We start from the raw sequence: 20,185 nt of genomic DNA, 5'->3' as shown, positions 1-20,185 counted from the left end.
CAGAAAGTTGTAGGTTCAAGTCCCACTCTTTGAGACTTGAGCCTAAAAATCTACCCTGACATTCCAGTGCAGTCCTGAGGGAGTGCTGCACTATTGGAGATGCCGTCCTTCAGATGAGATGTTAAGATGAGGCCTCGTCTGCTCCTCAGATATTTAAAAGATCCAATGGCATTTTTTTTGAAGAGGAGCGGGTGTGTTATGCTGGTATTCTGGCCAATATTCACCCCTCGATCAATATCACTAAAACAGATTATCTGGTCATTATCACATTGCTGTTTCTGCAAGCTTGCTGTGTGCAAATTGGCTCCCTCATTTCCTGCATTACCACAGTGACTATACTTTTTAAAAAGGAAACTTAATTGGCTGCAAAGTGAACTACGAAACACTAATTGTGAAATGCACTATTTAAATATAAGTCCATTTATGTTTTTGGAAAATTTATTTCATGTCAACTGTGGTGACAATTTTCTACAAGTACTACCTCTATATTTGGATGACGGGCTAAATTAAAAAGATGAACCATAAAGATGATTATTGCATTACTATCTTTGCCACAAGTTAAATGGCATTGGGTCGTTAAGATCAGAGTTGAATGCATGGTTTAAAAATTGTTGTGGGGAAAATGGGTTTGATTTCAACAGGTGCTGGCACTTGTGCTAAGGAAAGAGGGAGCTGTTTGGTTGGGAAGGACTTCACGAACACCATGCGGGGACCAGTGTCCTGGTGAATCAAGTAACTAAGGCTGGAGATACGACTTTAAACTAAACAATCAGGGGGAGGGTTTAAGTAAAGGAAAACTTAGAAAGTTACTGAAAGGGCAAGGTGCAAGGTCATGGGTAATGATAACCAGAGTGTGGCAGGAAGAGTTAGTGTACCACCATAGCATCGGAGCAGGGAAAATGATAAAAAGACAGAATTACAGATGTCTTATTTAAATGCAAGCAGCATTTGTAACAAGATGGATGAATTGATGGCACATATAGAGATAAGTATCATCTGATTGCCATCTGAGAACCATGGTTGCAAGATGACCAAGGGGTACTAGACATTTTGGAAGAAAAGAAAGAAAGGAAATGGAGGTAAGGTAACTTTGTTTACAGAGGATTAGATAAGTACAGAACTGAGACATGATCTTGGCTCAGAAGATCAGATGTAGAATCAGTGGAGTGGAGATAAGAAATAGCAAGGGAAAGAAGTCACTGGTGGAAGTAGCCTATTTGACCCATAGCAGGACTGCTGGACATAGCATTAATCATGAAATTATGGGGGCTTGTAAGAAAGGTACTGCAATAACCATGGGCAACTTCAATCTTCATACAGATTAGGCAAATGATATTAGCAAAGGTAGCCTTGAAAAACAGTTTTGTGGGAACAGTTTCTTAGAATAATACATTGTGGAATCAAATCAGGCTATCTTACATTTGGGAATGTGTAATAAAATGGGATTACTTAATATTCTAATATTAAATGATCTTCTAGCAAAAAGTGATCATTGCATGAATGCTTGCCTCAATAATTGTTATACCTCCTCGGCCTTCTCTACCTGTCTGCAGCCTTTCACTCGGTTGACCATATCATTCTCCTCCAATGTCTCTACACAATTTTCCAGCTAGTTGGGATTACAACCAATATAGCTGTCCAATTGGCTGAGTGGGCGCAGCACCAAAACCACTCAGTAAGCTCAATGCCATCCAGGACAAAGCAGTTCACTTGATTGGCACTACATCCACCACATTAAATATTTACTCCCTCCACCACTGGTACACCATGACTACAGTGTGTGCCTTCTACAAAATCCACTGCAGCAACATGCTGTGGCTCCTTCGACAGTACCTTTCAAAAGCATGACCCCTACCACTTAAAAGGACAAGGGCAACAAGTGCATGGCAACGCCACCACCTCTTGTGGGAAGAACGTAAGTAGAGGCCATTAATTAGATGATCAACAAGAAACACAATAGGGAATTCTGTCAAAGAATGGTGAAAGTATGGAACTCAGAATCACAGAATTTTCACAGCACAGAAGGAGGCAATTGGGCCAATTGTGCCTGCACTGGCTCTCCAAATGAGCTACTTGCTTAGTACCATTTTTCCGCCATACCGTTTTTCCGCCTTCTCCTTAGAACCCTGCATATTGATCCTTTTCAATTAAGATTCTAATTCCCTTTTGTAAGCCTCAATTCACCTTGCCTCCACTACAATCTCAGGCATTGCATTCCAGACCTTAACCATTGGCTGCGTGAATTATTTTTTCACATATCACTTATGCAAATTACCTTAAGTCTGTACCTTCTCCTTCTCAATCCTTTCACAAGTGGGAACAGTTTCTCCTTACCTCGAGACCCCTCATGATTTTTGAATACCTCTATCCAAATCTCTCTCTGCCTTCTTTTCTTCAAAGAAAACAGTCTCAACATCTCCGAACTGTCTTCATGGCTGAAGTTCGTCATCCCTGGAATCCTTCTCATGAATCTTTTCTGCACTCTCTCCAGTGTGTTCACATCCTTCCTAATGTGCAGCGCCGTGAACTCGATGCAATACTTCAGCTGAGCCCAAGCTAGTGTCTTATACAAGCTCAGCATTATCTCCTTGCTCTTGCACTTCATGCCCCTATTAATTAAACCTAGGATGAAGCATTAACTGCTCTCTATCTGTCTTACCATCTTCAGTTCCTTGTTTTTATTCATTTGTGGGCACCACTGACTTAGCCAGCATTTATTGCCCATCCTTAATTGCCTTTGAGAAGGTGTTGGTGAGCTGCCTTGAACCACTGCATTCCCTACGGTGTAGGTACACCACAGTGCCATTAAGCAGGCAGTTGCATGATTTTGACCCAGCAACAATGAAGGAACAGCAATATATTTTCAAGTCAAGATGGTGAGTGACTTGGAGGGGAACTTCCAGGTGGTGATGATTCATTGTATCTGCTGCCCCTGTCCTTCTACATGGTAGTGGCTATGGGTTAGGAATGCGCTGTCTAAGGAGCCTTGGTGAATTTCTGCAGTGCATCTTGTAGGTGGTACACACTGCTGTCACTGTTCTTCAGTGGTGGAGGGAGTGAATGTCTGTGGATGGGGTGCCAATCAAGTGGGCTGCTTTGTCCTGGATGGTGTCAAGCTTCTTAAGTGTTGTTGGAGCTACACGCATCCAGGCAAGTGGAGAATATTCCATTATACTCCTGACTTGTGCCTTGTAGATTGTGGACAGGCTTTGAGGAGTCAGAAGGTGAGCTACTTGCTGCAGGATTCCTAGCCTCTGACCTGCTCTTGTAGCTACAGTATTTATATGGCTAGTCCAGTTCAGTTCTGGTCAATTGGTAACCCCCAGAATGTTGCTAGTGGGGGATTCAGTGATGGTTAGATTCTCTCTTGTTGGAGATGGTCATTGGCTGGCACTTGTGTGACATGAATGTTACTTGCCACTTGTCAGCCCAACCTGGATGTTGTCCAGGTCTTGCTGTATTTGGACGTGGGCTGCTTCAATATCTGAGGAGTCATGAATGGTGCTGAACATTGTGCAATCATCAGCGAACATCCCCACTTCTGACTTAGTGATGGAAGGAAGGTCATTGATGAAGCGGCTAAGATGGTTGGACCGAGGACACTACCCTGAGGAACTCCTGCCATGATGCCCTGGAACTGAGATGATTGACCTCCAACAACCAACTTCCTTTGCGCTAGGTATTACTCCAACCAGTGGAGAGTTATCCCTCTGATTCCCATTGACTCCAGTTTTGACTCCAGTCTGTTCCTGCACACTCTTCAAATTTGTACCCTTTATTTTATATTGTCTCTCCAAGTTCTTCCTACCAAAATGAATCACTTCACATTGCACCACATTGAACTTCATCTGCCACATGTCCACCCATTCCATCAACTCACTGCTGCAGGGAATGGTTGAAGTGAAAAGTACAGTTGCATTTAAGGGGAAGTTAGGCAATCATATGAGGGAGAAGGAAATAGAGGGTCATTATGGTGGATTTTGAGGAGGAAAGATGGGAGGAACTCAAGTGGAGCATAAATACTGGCATGGACTGGTTTGACTGAATGGCCTGTTCCGTGCAGTGTATCCAATGTAAAGTGAGACAGCCCTTTATCAGTTTGGCTTGCTTCTCTGTTTAAAATTAATTTTCTTAATTAATGTGCTTCAAGACCATAAGACATTGGAGCAGAAATTAGGCCATTCGGCCCATTGGGTCTGCTCTGCCATTCAATCATGGCTGATAAGTTTCTCAACCCCATTCTCCAGCCTTCTCCCTGTAACCTTTGATTCCCTTACCAATCAAGAACCTATCTATCTCAGTCTTAAATACACTCAATGACCTGGCCTCTACAGCCTTCTGTGGCAATGAATTCCATAGATTCACCACTCTCTGGCTAAAGAAGTTTCTCCTCATCTCTGTTCTAAAAGGTCTTCCCTTTACTCCGAGGCAATGCCCTCGGGTCCTAGTCTCTTCTGCTAATGGAAACATCTTCCCCACGTCCATTCTATCCAGGCCTTTCAGTATTCTGTAAGTTTCAATCAGATTCCCCCTCATCCTTCTAAACTCCATCGAGTATAGACCCAGAGCCTCAAACGTTCCTCATATGTTAAGCCTTTCATTCCTGGGATCATTCTCGTGAACCTCCTCTGGGCCCTCTCCAGGGCCAGCACATCCTTCCTGAGATACGGGGCCCAAAATTGCTCACAATATTCTAAATGTGGTCTGACCAGAGCCTTATAAAGCCTCAGCAGCACATCCCTGCTTTTATATTCTAGTCCTCTTGAAATAAATGCCAACATTGCATTTGCCTTCCTAACTATCGACTCAACCTGCAAGTTAACCTTAAGAGAATCCTGGATTAGGACTCCCAAGTCCCTTTGCACTCCAGATTTCTGAATTCTCTCCCCATTTAGAAAATAGTCTATGCCTCTATTCTTCCTACCAAAGTGCATGACCTCACATTTCCCCACGTTGTATTCCATCTGCCACTTCTTTGCTCATTCTCCTAACCTGTCCAAATCCTTCTGCAGCCTCCCTGCCTCCTCAACATTACCTGTCCCTCCACCTATCTTTGTGTCATCTGCAAACTTAGCCAGAATGCCCTCAGTTCCTTTATCTAGATCATTAATGTATAAAGTGAAAAGTTGTGGTCCCAACACTGACCTCTGCGGGACTCCACTAGTCACCGTCCGCCATCCTGAGAAGGACCCCCTTATCCCCACTCTCTGCCTTCTGCCAGACAGCCAATCTTCTATCCATGCTAGTACCTTGCCTCAAATGCCAAGGGCTCTTATCTTACTGAGCAGCCTCCTGTGCGGCACCTTGTCAAAGGCCTTCTGGAAGTCCAAGTAGATAACATCCATTGGCTTTCCTTTGTCTAAACTACTCGTTACCTCCTCAAAGAATTCTAACAGATTTGTCAGGCATGACCTCCCCTTGATGAAACCATGCTGACTTTGCTCGATTTTACCATGCACTTGCAAGTATTCTGAAATCTCATCATTAATAATGGATTCTAACATCTTACCAATGACCGAGGTCAGGCTACTCGGCTTGTAATTTCCCGTCTTTTGCCTCACTCCCTTCTTAAACAGGGGGGTTACATTAGTGATTTTCCAGTCCTCTGGGACCCTCCTTGACTCCAGTGATTCCAGAAAGATCACCACTAATGCTTCCACTATCTCTTCAGCTATCTCCTTCAGAACTCTGGGGTGTAATCCATCTGGTCCAGGTGATTTATCCACCTTCAGACCTTTCAGTTTTCCTAGCACCCTCTCCTTAGTAATGGCCACCATGCTCATCTCTGCCCCCTGACTCTCTTGAACTTTGGGGATGTCACTCGTGTCATCCACTGTGAAGACTGAAGCAAAGTACCTATTCAGTTCCTCCACCATTTCTTTGTTCCCCACTACTACTTCTCCAGCGTTATTTTCCAGCGGCCCAATGTCCATTTTTGCCTCTCTTACCCTTCATATATCTTAAAAAAAACTCTTGCAATCTTCTTTTATATTACTGGCTAGTTTACCCTCATATTTAATCTTCTCCCTCCTTATTTCTTTTTTAGTTGTCCTCTGTTGGTCTTCGTAGGCTTCCGAATCCCCTGGTTTCCCACTGCTCTTCGCCGCATTGTATGCTTTCTCTTTAGCAGTTATGCTGTCCCTGACTTCCCTTGTCAGCCATGGTTGCCTCGTCCTCCCTTTAGTACGCTGCTTCTTCCTAGGGATGAATTTTTGCTGTGTCTCCCAAATTACTCCCAGAAACTCCTGTCATTGCTGTTCCACTGTCTTTCCTGCTAGGCTCATCTCCCAGTCAATTCTGGCCAGCTCCTCTCTAATGCCTCTGTAGTTGCCTTTATTCAACTGTAATACAGTTACATCTGATTCCAGCTTTTTCCTCTCAAATTGCAGGGTAAATTCTATCATATTATGGTCACTTCCTCCTTAGGGTTCCTTCACCTTAAGCTCCCTTATCAAATCTGCCTCATTACACATCACTAAATCTAGAATTGCCTGTTCCCTAGTCGGCTCCACCACAAGCTGCTCCAAAAAGCCATCTCGTAGACATTCCACAAATTCCTTTTCTTGGGATCCACTACCAACCTGATTTTCCCAGTCTACCTGCATATTGAAATCCCCCGTGATCACTGTACCCTTGCCTTTCCTACACGCCTTTTCTATCTCCTGGTGTACCTTGTGCCCCACATCCTGACAACTATTCAGAGGCCTGTACATAACTCCCATTATGGTTTTTTTTTTAGTTTTGCAGTTCCTCAACTCTACCCACACAGATTTTACATCATCTGACCCTACATCATTTCTTGCTATCGATTTAATTTCATTTCTTACTAACAAAGCAACCTCACCCCCTCTGCCAACCTGCTTATCTTTTCAACAGGATGTTTATCCTTGGATATTTAGCTCCAAGTCCTGATCGCCTTGCGTCCATGTCTCCGTAATGCCCACCACATCATACCTGCCAATTTCAATCTGCGCCACAAGCTCATTTACCTTATTTCGTATACTGCATGCATTCAGATACAACACCTTCAGTCCTGTATTTCCCGTCCCCTTTCTCATTGTCGTCCCTTATCTTGAAGTTAGATTCCTAGCCCTTTCCAAACACTCTGTCCTATTTTGTGTTCTGGAGACTTTAATAGCCTCTCCTGACCTCTCCTTTCTTTTCAGTTTTTGCATAATTTTCCATGAAGTTGAATCCCACCCCCCCCACACACACACACCCTAACCTGCTGCTTTGTTTCCCATAAGTCATACTTGGAGTTTACTCTTCCCTCACCGTCCCCGTCCGTCCGTCCCCCCCCCCCCCCGCACACTTTCTAGTTTAAAGTTCTGTTGACCACCCTGTTTACCCTTTTCGCTAGAACAATTGGTCCCACATTGGTTCAGGTGGAGACCGTCCCAACAGTACAGATCTCTCCTCTTCCAATACTGATGCCAGTGCCCCACGAAATGGAACCCCTCTTTCCTGCACTACTCCTTTAGCCACGTGTTTACTTTCCTTATTCTCGCGCCCCTATGCCAACTTGCACTTTCAAGAGCAAGTTATTGATTATATCAGAAGATGTATTTTTTTTATTGACTGTGGGATCTGATTTTTTTTAAAAATGGTGTTTCTTGATCAGGGCTTTTTACTATCCTCTAAGCCTCCTCTCTCTGGTAAACTTTTAGACCACTCTTGTTCTTACCCACCCAATCCCCACCATCATGAAGTTATGATCCCTTTCTTTGTGCTCTTCATCACCATGCTTCTTTTCAACTCCCCCAATAGCCTCGCCTATTCATAGTGCAGCCTATTCTGCTGCCTCTTCTTGTTCTCCTCTCTCTCTCTCTCTCTCTGGTTTCAGCTTCGGGGCACATTCCAAATCAAAGCAATGCTCAAATATATCGTTCACGCAGATAAACTGAAAACCCAGACAACCCAGCCTTCAAAATGAAGAGTTCTAAATCAAAAACACTAATCGCTTCATTCTTTATGTTTAGTTCTCTAGATAGCTGTGGCTAAAGTACAGGACAAATAATAGTGCTTTATGAAAAGTATACCAGCTCTTATTGTCAGACTAGATCACCCATGTTTGCTCTTTGGGTTCATAAATCTTAACTCCAATGGATTGTGGAAGTAAGTTTAGAAGTATATGGTTACATTTGATTCCACAAATGTTTTCTAAAGTATTTTTGACCGTTCAAAATCTCAATAATATCATGTGAATTGCCATTTGCACAGTATAGATTATGTGAATTACACTGTATTTTGTAAAACAGAATAGCATAGTAATTATTTAAATAAATCCATGGATTTACGAAGATTAAGGATAAGCAACAAAGATGAGATGGGATGGTAAAGTGCAAATGTTATTATTTCCCACCTATCCTTCACCCACAGCAATCTCCTGCCATCAGGTTGGTTCCCATTAGGAAAGACAACCTGCCATCCCTTCTAGTCTGGCCTACATATGACGATCATTCCACCCAACATAATTGATTCCTAATTCCTTCAGAGTAATAAAGGTTGCTTCGTCAGTGTCATTCACATCTCAAAACAAGCTTTTTATTGAAAGTTCTTTCAGATCAAGAATGTATTGATCTTCTAATCATACCATTGAAGTAGTATTTATAAATGCAAATTAAAATTGTTTCATACTCCAGTGATGTCACCTTGAGAGAGAATCTATTTTTAAGATGATTACATTAATGAACAATAAACATTTAACAATATTTAGTTAATTTAATTTGTGTTACAACTACAAGTCAGCCTTTGCCTTATTTCATTAGAATACCCAGTATCAACATTAATTCTACATCAATCTGAAGAAGAACACACAATATAGCTATCTTATTCCAGAATACCATTTTCATTAATGTCAAATCCTGAACCATGTGTAATTTTTTGGGAAAATAGTTCAGAGTTTATCTGCACATGGGAAAATATTTGAAGCTAGACAATAGGTTGAAGAGGTTGCTGTAAATGTACCTATGAATTACTAAATCAAATGTGCAGTGATGCCTGATCTTGCATTTTTTTTCCTTGCAGTCATTTACAGACCTGTTGCACAGGCCATTATTGGTAGACCTCACAGTGGAGGAAGGGCAGAGGCTAAAAGTGATCTATGGCTCCTGCGCTGGGTTCCATGCTGTTGATGTGGACTCGGGAACAGTTTACGATATTTATCTGCCAACACATGTAAGATTACATTCACTCCCTTTTCTAGAGAGGCAATATAGAATCTTAAAATTAAATGACTAAAAATTAGCTGCAATGAAAGCATTCAAATGCTTAACAATATTTATGTGAAATTCTTTTATTCAATATTTTAACAGAAGTGCCAAATCATGCACTAATATTGAGTCTAATTTCGTTTAAGACAAGGTGATCAAAATGGCCCTTTGTTTTGTCCCACTATAATTGGGGATTAATAAAAGCTGTAGAGATGTATCTTCTCAAAACACTCTAAATTCTGAATAAACATCTCATAATTTCTAAGAATTAAATCAAAAGAATGGGCTTCTTTTGTAAAAATACAATTTGAACACCCTGATCCAAATCTGAATCTCAGAATATAAATGTGTTTCTTGTAAACTCAGTACCAAAAAGCACCACTGAGCCTTATAGAGTCCTTTGCACAGCAGTGCAAATTAATTTAAAAAAATGTGCATCTTATCTCTCAACACTGTAAACTCCTGACATTACAAGTGACTGCCAAAATGCATTCATACTTGCACAAGATTTAGAAGAGTTTCAAATAGTTGGTTTCTCATTACCAGAAGCTCTAAGGTATCCATAAAAGTAATGCTTTTTATGACAGCCAATTTTCAATCATCCCTTCCTTGCAGATGTATGCTAAATACTAAAAGCAAGCAATGTGTGTAGATGAAGAAAAAATATATATAATATATATGTGTAGATATATTTTTTAAAAATAACTTTATGGATACTTTAGAGCTTCTGGTAGTCAGAAACACACAACCATTTGAAGCTCTTCTAAATTTCGTGCAAGTATCAATGCATTTCAGCAGTCACTTCTAATGCCAGATCTTTACAGTGTTGACAGATAAGATGTACAGTTTTTGAAATTAATATATGCTATTTTTGGCACTGGGTTTACAAGAAACACATTTATATCTGAGGTTCCAATTTGGATCAATGAGTGTTCAAATTACATTTTTACAAAAAGCAGACCATTTTCATAATTTCAAAGAAGTAAATCAAAATGGAGAGTGGCAAAATGTATTTAGTTGTGTGCCCCAGTCGTCTGTGGTGTGACTTGATTTGTTTCCCACCCATTTAAATGATTTCGAACTGTGGGCTATCAGCAGCAACAGAATTGTACTCAACCACAATCTGTAGCCTCATGGCCCAGCATATCCCCCACTCTACCATTACCATCAAGCCAGGGGATCAACCAAGAGTCCAGGGGGGCATGCCAGGAGCAGCACCAGGCATACCTAAAAATGAGGTGTCAACTGTTGAAGCTATAACACAGGACTATTTGCTTGCCAAACAGCATAAGCAGCAAGTGATGGACAGAGCTAAGCAATTCCATAACCAGTGGATCAGATCTAAGCTCTGCAATCCTGTCACATCCGATTGTGAATGGTGGTGGACAATTAAACAACTCACTGGAGGAGGAGGCTCCACAAATATTCCCATCCTCAATGATAGAAGAGCCCAACACATCAGTGCAAAAGATGAGGCTGAAGCATTTGCAACAATCTTCAGCCTGAAGTGCCGAGTGGATGATCCATCTCGGCCTCCCCCAGAGATCACCAGCATCACAGCTGCCAGTCTTCAGCCAATTCAGTTCACTCCACGTGATATCAAGAACTGGCTGAAGGCACTGGATACTGCAAAGGCTATGGGCCCTGACAAGATTCCGGCAATAGTATTGAAGACTTGTGCCCCAGAACTTGCTCTGCCCTTAGCCAAGCTGTTCCAACACTGCTACAGCATAGGCATCTATCCAGCAATGTGGAAAATTGCCCAGGTATGTCCTATACTCAAAAAAAAAAGGACAAATCCAACCTAACCAATTACTGCTCTATCAGTCTACTGTCGATCATCAGTGAAGTGATGGAAGAGATCATCAACAGTGCTATCAAGTGACACTTGCTTATCAATAACCTGCTCACTGACACTCAGTTTGGGTTCCGCCAGGGTCACTCAGTTCTTGACCTCATTACAGCCCTGGTTCAAACATGGACAAAAGAGCTGAACCCCAAAGGTGAGATGAATGTGACTGCCCTTGGCATCAAGGCAACATTTGACTGAGTGAGGTATCAAAGAGCCCAAGCAAAATTGGAGTCAGTGGGACTCAGCATGTAAACTCTCCGCTGGTTAGAACCATACTGAGCACAAAGAAAGATGGCTGTGGTTGTTGGAAGTCAATCATCTCAGTTCCAGGACATCATTGCAGGAGTTCCTCAGGGTAGTGTCCGAGGCCCAACCATCTTCAGCTGCTTCATCAATGACTCTCCTTCCATCATATGGTCAGAAGTGGGGATGTTTACTGATGATTGCACAGTGTTCAGCACCATTCGTGACTCCTCAGATATTGAAGCAGTCCACGTCCAAATGCAGCAAGACCTGGACTATATCCAGGCTTGGGCTGACAAATAACAAGTAACATTCACGTCACAGAAGTGCCAGGCGCTGACCATCTCCAACAGGAGAAAATCTAACCATCGCTGATTTCCCCCACTGTCGATGCCGTAGGGGTTACCATTGACCAGAAACCAAACTGGACTAGTCATATAAATACTGTGGCTACAAGAGCAGGTCAGAGGCTACGAATCCTGCCATGAGTAACTCACCACCTGACTCCCCAAAGCCTGCCCACCATCCACAAGGCACAAGTCAGGAGTGTGATGGAATACTCTCCTGTGCCTGGATGAGTGCAGCTCCAACAACATGTAAGTAGCTTGACACCGAACAGTGGCAGCAGTGTGTACCATCTACAAGATGCACTGCAGAAACTCTCCAAGGCTCCTTAGGCAGCACCTACCAAACCCACGACCACTACCATTGAGGAGGACAAGGGCAGCAGATACATAGGAATACCACCACCTGGAAATTCCCCTCCAAGTCACTCACAATCCTGACTTCACTGTCGCTGGGTCAAAATCCTGGAAATCCCTGCCTAACAGCACTGTGGGTGTACCCTACACCACAGGGACTGCAGCGAGTTCAAGAAGGCAGCTCACCACTACCTTCTCAAGGGCAATTACAGATGGGCAATAAGTGCTGGCCTCGCCAGTGACACCGACATCCTGTAAATGAGTTTGAAAAAATTTGGAAATGGACAAGCAAGAATCATATTAAAACTTGCTGATATGCAATTGAGGGCACAGCAAACGGTAGGACTGTGAAAGATTTCAAGAGGAATAAGACAGGTTAATTATGTAGGAAGGTAGACTGCAGATGCAGTCCCAATGCAGAGAAATATATATCAGTATATTGTGGGGAAAAGAGCAACAAAAGAACTATGTCTTTAACTGTGGAGAACTAAAATCTTGGGGTATAAGTACAGAGCTCTTTAAAAGTGGGGGTGCATTAAACTATGCATGTATGTGTCAGTAAACTGATGCACCAGTTGCTATTTATAAGGTAGCTGCAGTAAGCATTTAAAATTGGTTATACAGTAAATCTACTAAAAAATATCTAGATGGAGATTGTTATTGAGTACTAAATTGAAAGCTGTTTTCTGGCAGATCCAAAGCAGCATCCAACCACATGCGATTATCATACTTCCAAACACAGACGGAATGGAATTGTTGGTGTGCTATGAGGACGAAGGAGTCTATGTTAACACATATGGGCGAATTACTAAAGATGTGGTTCTACAATGGGGAGAGATGCCTACATCTGTTGGTATGTAAATGATAGATCTTTATAAAATGATGCCCAAGATCACGTGGACTGATTGCCTTCCGAGAAGGACATTTTAAAATGTTAATAACTTAAGTGCTTTTGAACTTACGCCATTTTCTCATTTTACCTTTTGCATTATTGAATATGGTAGTTGCCAACAATTTATGTAATGGTTTATTTGTCATAATACTGTTCCAACCTTCTAAATGGCAAGAGACTGAGAAATTTATGCTTGTTAATTGATCGTGCAGCTTTCAAAAACTGGTCTTCTGTATTTGTGACCCCAGACTTCTGTTACTGCCATTTTGTAATAATTGCTACTAGGAGTCTAAAGGGATTGACCCAGGATAATTTGGTGTCTTTAAATTGCATTATACCTTGAATGGTCCAGTTCAATTTTCACTAATTCATAGGTATGAACGGGCACACTTGGCACTGTAAAAGCAGTTTACTCATTTAGTTGATATTTTAGTTAATTCCATTGCTTTTTAAAAGCTCCTTTATCTCAAGGTTTTTTTAAAATGTACATTTATCTAAAGTTGTGACCTGCATCCCAATTCTTATATTTGCACATGGTCTGTTATGTAGTTCTGGTTCTGATAACAATCTATTACTCTTTCTAGTGTAAATATTTACTTCTTAAACTGAACATCTTCAGTTTTTTTCTACATAAAGATCAATGCATTCTTAAAAAGACTTTACCACATTGGTATTGGACCATCTATTATAATAAAACTTGAGACCCCAACCCTGCAGAACTATTTTTGAATAATATAATTTAAAACTCCATGCAATATATAATTTGAAAAACATTTTTATAAACATCAATAACCAAATAACATTTTTCAACTCTAAGTGTAAATGCTGCCAATTTTTTTTCTTCTCCTTATGTCACTGATTCCAGCCTGGAATGCCTCATTGCTTTCGTTATAACTAAGCTGTTTGTCTGGGGCCATCAAGGTTGGAGTTTAAATCTCGACCTCCCTGGTCTGCCTCAACTATTGCATTGATAAACTTGCTGAGCCATTAGGAAAATCTTTCCATTTTATTTGTATTTAAAACCTTAGGTATGTCTCTCAGCTGAAGTAAACAGATTGTTTTTTCCAGTTTGTCATTATAACTTTTATTTTGACTTGTGTTTTCCAACAACACAAGTTACAAATCATGACAGAGACTACATACTAATGGCTTGCATATATCTTACTGGTATCTATGGGAGTATTAACCAGAATTTTTCAAATTCATAATAGACGGAAGTAGCTCTTTAAATGAAATACTGTGTTAAACTTTTCCAAAATGAAATTGTTGTTCTTAAAGTATGTATTTCCTACTTTTTTTCTTAGGCCTGGCATTGTACTTGTGCTAACTGGGGGAGCAGGATGAACCGTACTACAGAATAATTCATAATCATTAATGTTTCTTTATCAGTTGACACAAGATAGACTTTTGATACTGGACTGATCCTATTATTTTTCCATGCCCAAGGGATTGGGTATCATGCTGTTCAGCTGCTATTGGGCTTCAAAACAAATTATGTAATTTGCTTAATTAGAGTAAATAGGTTTGAATGTCAATTTACACACGGAATTGAACTTGCAAACCTCTTGAGTTTAGAATCCAGCATTCTATAAATATATAGACTGGACTGGCCAAATCCAAACATTTTCACTATTTAGCAGTGCAACCTCTTATCACCAGTGCACTATAATTATACATTACATTATAACTACATGTCAGGGTTTGACCATGTCTAGACTCAAGCCTTTCAGCATCATTGATGAAAGGGTGCTACTAAATACTGGGAGTGATCAAAAGCATTGAAGTAATATCAGAATGTCACAAGTGAAAAAGTCCTTTTATTCACATAAAATAAGCGGGGGGGGGGGGTGGCGGTGAGGGCTTTAAGAAAATTAAACCATTTGTAGTAAGTTTTTATTATGTTTAAATTGCACTTTATTCTTGCTAGTCCTGTAGTTCTCATGAGCTTGTAGTGCTGCTTACAGCAGTGTTGAATCATGTGCCAGCTTTATATCTATCATTGGTGTCCAGAGAAGTTTGACTTTGATTTTGAAATTCTGATACATTTTTCCTTTTTTCAACTCAGCTTATATTCGATCTAATCAGATTATGGGTTGGGGAGAAAAGGCCATTGAAATCCGTTCAGTAGAAACTGGACATTTGGATGGTGTATTTATGCACAAAAGAGCGCAACGACTAAAGTTTCTTTGTGAAAGAAATGACAAGGTATGTGCTTTTTGTGAGTTTTGAGAAATGTGTGTACAGGAAGGCATATACTTGTGTTTGAGCTTAGTCACATAACAATCTCGGTGCTGTCGAAAATGTGTCACATATTCAATTTTCTTTTAAAAGGTCTTCTTTGCTTCAGTCCGTTCTGGTGGAAGCAGCCAGGTTTACTTCATGACTCTTGGTAGGAGTTCACTTCTCAGCTGGTAGGAAAACAAGTCATGCTTTAAGAGCAACCAGAGTCTTCAGAAGATCTTTGAAACCTTGAATTAACTAACAACTGGAGAACAAAACTGCACTGATGTAATGCATTGCCCAAATCTGTCACTGAAATTAAGTGATTCGTAAAAAGGACGCAATGCTACTGGTGCTGTTAGAATTTTACTGTCAGGTGACAACCAGTCTAGAATAGAAGAAAACACCTCATCTCAATTATACAACCCTTGACTTAAGATGACTGCGTTTTGCTTGAGAATAGTGCCCTAAGAATGCAGAAGGTTGGTTCTAATGTGGTCGGGCAAATAGGAAGTGGAAGCAGTGATACGCTGACAGTAGAGAAATATGTAATGTGGGAAGGGGAATTTTTTTTTAATGTATATTATTCTAAGTGACTTTTCTTTTGTAAGGTGACAGAGTGTTAAAGAGAAAGAAAATGCAAGTTAGGAGTTTTTATTGAAATGTGAATGGCAGAATCAGAACAATTAATTGTGTTGGTCTTTGCAAGGGAAGGGTGTTTTTTGGTCATTTTCTGTATATCAGGTTTTGCTTGTGTTCTCCGAAACTACTTTAAAAATAAAAGTCAATTGAAATTTGTGCGGAGGACAAGGTTTTCGGATTTGTATGGCTTTGTGGGACAGACCAGAAACTTGATGTTTGGTTATGTTACAGTATTATAGATGCCTGTCTTCAAGATTTGACTTATTTGTAGCAGTGCAAAAGCAGATTAACAAATCCTGCACTCGTAAATCTCCCAAACTACTTTTTAAAAAAATTTGTTTTGCCTACCTCATTTGTTTAAGAAAGGAAAAAAGAGGTGGTTTAGTCATTTTAATGTTATTTGTATCTAAAATTTACGCATCTTTGTCTAATTTAAAGTTTATTGATACCAAATTTATGGTCAAAATGTTTGTCTACTGTTGGTTAAATTGCAGCTTGTTTTAGCAGGCAAACAGTGTGACTGTTTTTGTAATTGGAAAATGCCAGCTGAGAGCAGAAGCTGACAGACCTGCGGTCAGCTGTTGTGTTTAGAAACAGAAAATGGAGGCAAATAATCAACTGTTCTAAATGTGGTTGACAGAGATTGACGCAATTGTAATCCTCCAGTTATGTGCAGATAGCAACAACTGACTTTTTCTTGTTACTCAGTCGGAATCGGATTCAAGTAGCAGTTTGAAAATAGTTTTACTAAGCTATTCTGTTGCATTAGAGTAAACTGTATATGTAGTAGGGAGCAGGTGGTTGATTTAAGATGCAATGCACTAAAACACTTAATTTCAAGAATGTAGTGAAACTGCTTATCAGTACAATATATCTTCCCAAATTTAGATCCAAAATTTCGCTGTGGAAAGATTTTTTTAATATTGCTGTAAACAGAATTTTATTTTACAAATGTTAGACATTTACACATGTGTCTACAGTAATAATCTGTTGAACTGTCACTCAATTACTTGAGATACCTATAGTGTATAATATACTATACTGGTGATATAATAATGCATAATAGCATTATATTGATCCTATGATATGTTAAACTTTTTTGGTACTTTTTAGACAGCTGCCTTATGCTGTTATGTGCACAGGATCTCAACACTACAGGGCTTAGTTCTCTCAATGGAGACTGTTCATTCTACATTGAAATATTCTCAGTAATGGTACAGTGAAATCAAAGATGTACCATGAGAATTTTTCATTCACTCATGTCACTGATTTTTTTTTCCTCTCGTTGCTCCTGGTCACTGAATAATTTGCAATATTTGTCCTATATCATCTGTTAAGAACTGTAAAAGTAATCATAGAAACTTCCTGACGTAAGTAGGTTTACCATGAGCAGAATATTTTTTGGATTTAATAAAAGCAGTTAAAGGTCCTGATGACAGTTAGAAGTAACCCTCTATCTCAGCAGAGTCTGTGATTAGCATCTCCCACCTATGAGAAGTGCCAAGGTGGTGTAACAGTATTAAAAAACCACTACGTCTATGTTTGAAGAATAATTTCAACACATTAAGTTTTAATACTTCTAGCTTTAGTGAAAATGCCTATAATTACTTTTGAATTTTACTACTTTATTTTAAGTCAAATAACGCTTGTTGTATGACTGCAGTGTCTTTATCTTATGCACGTTACGTTTGAGAAAATGTTTACAAAAATTGTTTTGTTACACTAATGTGCATCACATATTTATGTTTTTTCTGAAATTGTTTGTTATAAGTTTTAGTTTTGTATTATGAGTACACTTGATGTTTATAACCCTGAACTCTGCTGGTAACCTAGAAGCTGATCTAAAACAAAATTGAGGTATTACTGTGTCTAGCTGCAAAGCAGATTGGGAAATATGGTTACAAGTAAACCTCTTCAAACAGTTTTCTGCTATGTGATCTAACTTATGTCCTCTATGTATTATGAAAATTCCTGTATTTTCTCTGACGTTCATCTTTTCTTGAATAAAATCAACTAAATGCACGTTGTGCATAACACAACACTGTGGCTTTGTGAAGCTTATCCACGAAGCTTCAACTTTTTATTTACTTTCAGTCCCAGTCCCAGTGCATGTCCTGTGACTGAGAGGAGACAATCTGTTCCCAAACTGCTTGGGGATGTGTAAAAGCATTTGTAACTCTCCACCAGCACTCCAGTTATCTTTCTGACTTTGACTTGATCCCTCTCCAATACAGTATAGATGAGATCCGAGGGTAAACGTTTTGACTAATGAACATTTTTGTCAGAAACAAAGTTAACAACATCTGAGAAGTGGCATGTTAGTGGGCTAACTCGCCTGCTACTTGCCTGATTAACACAATGTACAACTTCCTTTACTGGTTTCGTTCTGATATTGCTTGCTGTTGCCATAGGCAGTCTGCTGTGCTGGTGATGATGAAACCTATAACTAGATGGAAACTAAACAAGACAGCATGATATGCTCCTGTGAATCATTTTTGACAAAACCAGAACATTGCCTTGAAAGCTCAGTAGCAAAGGTGCTCTAACCTATAAGAGTACCATTTCCATCTTCGTGGCAACACACATTGGCATTCTAGTGTTACTTTTCTGTCATGTACAATCATTTTCAATAAAATAGATGCATTTGAAATCTTGCCAGATATAAAACCAACTCTGCCAAAAGTCAGCCTAAAAAATAATCTTGACCAGAGGCAAAAAAGACATAACACCTAAACAACAAGAGCAATTTTGTCACCTATCTCCAAGCTCCCTTTTGTCTCTCTATGGTCAGAGGACATCAACATGTATTGATGCCTTCTAAATCTGTTTCCATCTTTCCTATCACTCCTTGTTTGATTCTTTTTTTCCAGCCAGGTTGCAGCATTGAAACAGGCTTGATCAAGGTCATAAATAACATCCTCTGTGACTATGGTGCATTTTTCCTCCTTTCATGTGGTTGACATTCTCTTGCAATGCCTCTTTCTCCATTGTCCGACTCAGTGCAACTGCTTGGTTCCATTCTTACCTACTCAATTGTAGCCAGATCATCTCAAGAAATATGTTCTTTTATACTGAAGATATTTCCCTGAGTTTTGCATGGACCTATCCTTGGCATCCTCCTCACTCATCTACATGCTGCTTCTTGGTATAATCATTTGAAGATAATGAGGCCAGCTTCCACATCAACATGCAGTTTTATCTTTTCTTAACCTCCTCAATTGCCACATTTCATACAGTTCCCACTGATTTCACCTTCGCAGCTATTATCACATGGTGAACCAGACAGTTTGCTACCTCAGCATCCTATTCGACCCCAGGCTGAGATACTGACTCCATGTCCCCTCCATCATAATGGCCACTCCTTGCATCCACATAACAGCCCACTTCCACCCTTGCCTCAAGCAACCTGCCACTGGAACTCTCATCAAAGCCTGTGTCATCCCTAGGCTTGACTATTCTAATGCTTTTGTGGCCGATGTTCTATTCTCCTCACTTTATAATCTACACCTTAGTCAAAACTGCATATTGTATCCTGCAACAAATCCTGCTTACACATTACTCCTGTACTTGCAGACCTGCATTTTCTCCTGGTATCCAAAATCTCCTAGTCAACATTTTCATCCTTCTGTTTAAATTCTGATGGCTTTAACCCTTCCTACCTCTGTAACATCTTCCAACACCACTCCCCCCACCAATGCCCCCAAACTTTGTTTCTCCAACTCACATAATGCATGTAGTGTACATTCCCCCTATTTGCTTCACCACTGCCAGCCATGCAATTTGCTGCTTAAATCTTGCTCACTGATTTTCATGCCCACACCTCCTTGCCTCTCCACATCTTTTTCTTTCTTTTAGATCTTCCTTAAAATATACCTCTTTAACTAAGGTATTTTTCACCTCTCATGATATCTCTTCTTTAGCTCTGTCAATTTTCATCTGATTAACTGTCTTTGAACTGTTATGGGCAATTGCCCATGTTTCATCAACTATACAAATGTCAGTTGTCTTCACTTTCATCTCTAAGTTATGGCTACGCTGCAGTGTGCTGTGTATTATTGGACAATTTTATTCAGGTTGGTTGTATAACAGGTATCTGATCTGATAGTGCCCATTTTGCGCCCCAATAGAAGTTGAAAGTTGTGACCTGGATTTCCTTTTAGGAAAAATAAATGGGCATAGCTTGAGCAGCCATATGTGGATGCATCCATGTGTTTTTGGCTCAGCAGTTGGTTAACTCTCACTCCAATTCTCTTTTTCAGCCTCACCCCAATTAGTATCTTATTCATTATGTTTCCCCATGTTTTTCTTTGTGTAATGCCTTGCATTATTATTAAATTTCATCTGCAACAGTTCTGCCCGCTGTCAACTTTTGTCCAGGTCTTTTTTTAGATCCTTGGGTATTAAATCAAATTCTAGCTATTCG

General features: G+C 40.1%; 1 protein-coding gene across 12 annotated transcripts in view; it reads left to right on the top strand.

The window, feature by feature from the left end:
* LOC121283948 (mitogen-activated protein kinase kinase kinase kinase 4) overlaps positions 1 to 17,801 on the top strand; it is a 355,829-nt gene extending 338,028 nt beyond the window's left edge. For all 12 annotated transcript variants that reach the window (XM_041198761.1, XM_041198757.1, XM_041198759.1 and 9 more), the window contains 4 exons: positions 9,028 to 9,177; positions 12,702 to 12,861; positions 14,966 to 15,105; positions 15,232 to 17,801. In XM_041198761.1, coding sequence (XP_041054695.1) covers positions 9,028 to 9,177; positions 12,702 to 12,861; positions 14,966 to 15,105; positions 15,232 to 15,315 — 534 coding nt within the window. In that variant the 3' untranslated portion in view covers positions 15,316 to 17,801. The remainder of the gene's footprint in view (positions 1 to 9,027; positions 9,178 to 12,701; positions 12,862 to 14,965; positions 15,106 to 15,231) is intronic.
* Positions 17,802 to 20,185: the final 2,384 nt, after the last annotated feature.

This window comes from Carcharodon carcharias, chromosome 11 (assembly GCF_017639515.1).
Source record: "Carcharodon carcharias isolate sCarCar2 chromosome 11, sCarCar2.pri, whole genome shotgun sequence".
Taxonomy (NCBI): domain Eukaryota; kingdom Metazoa; phylum Chordata; class Chondrichthyes; order Lamniformes; family Lamnidae; genus Carcharodon; species Carcharodon carcharias.
Note: the sequence above shows the minus strand (reverse complement) of the source record. Positions and strands in the feature narration are given on the sequence as shown.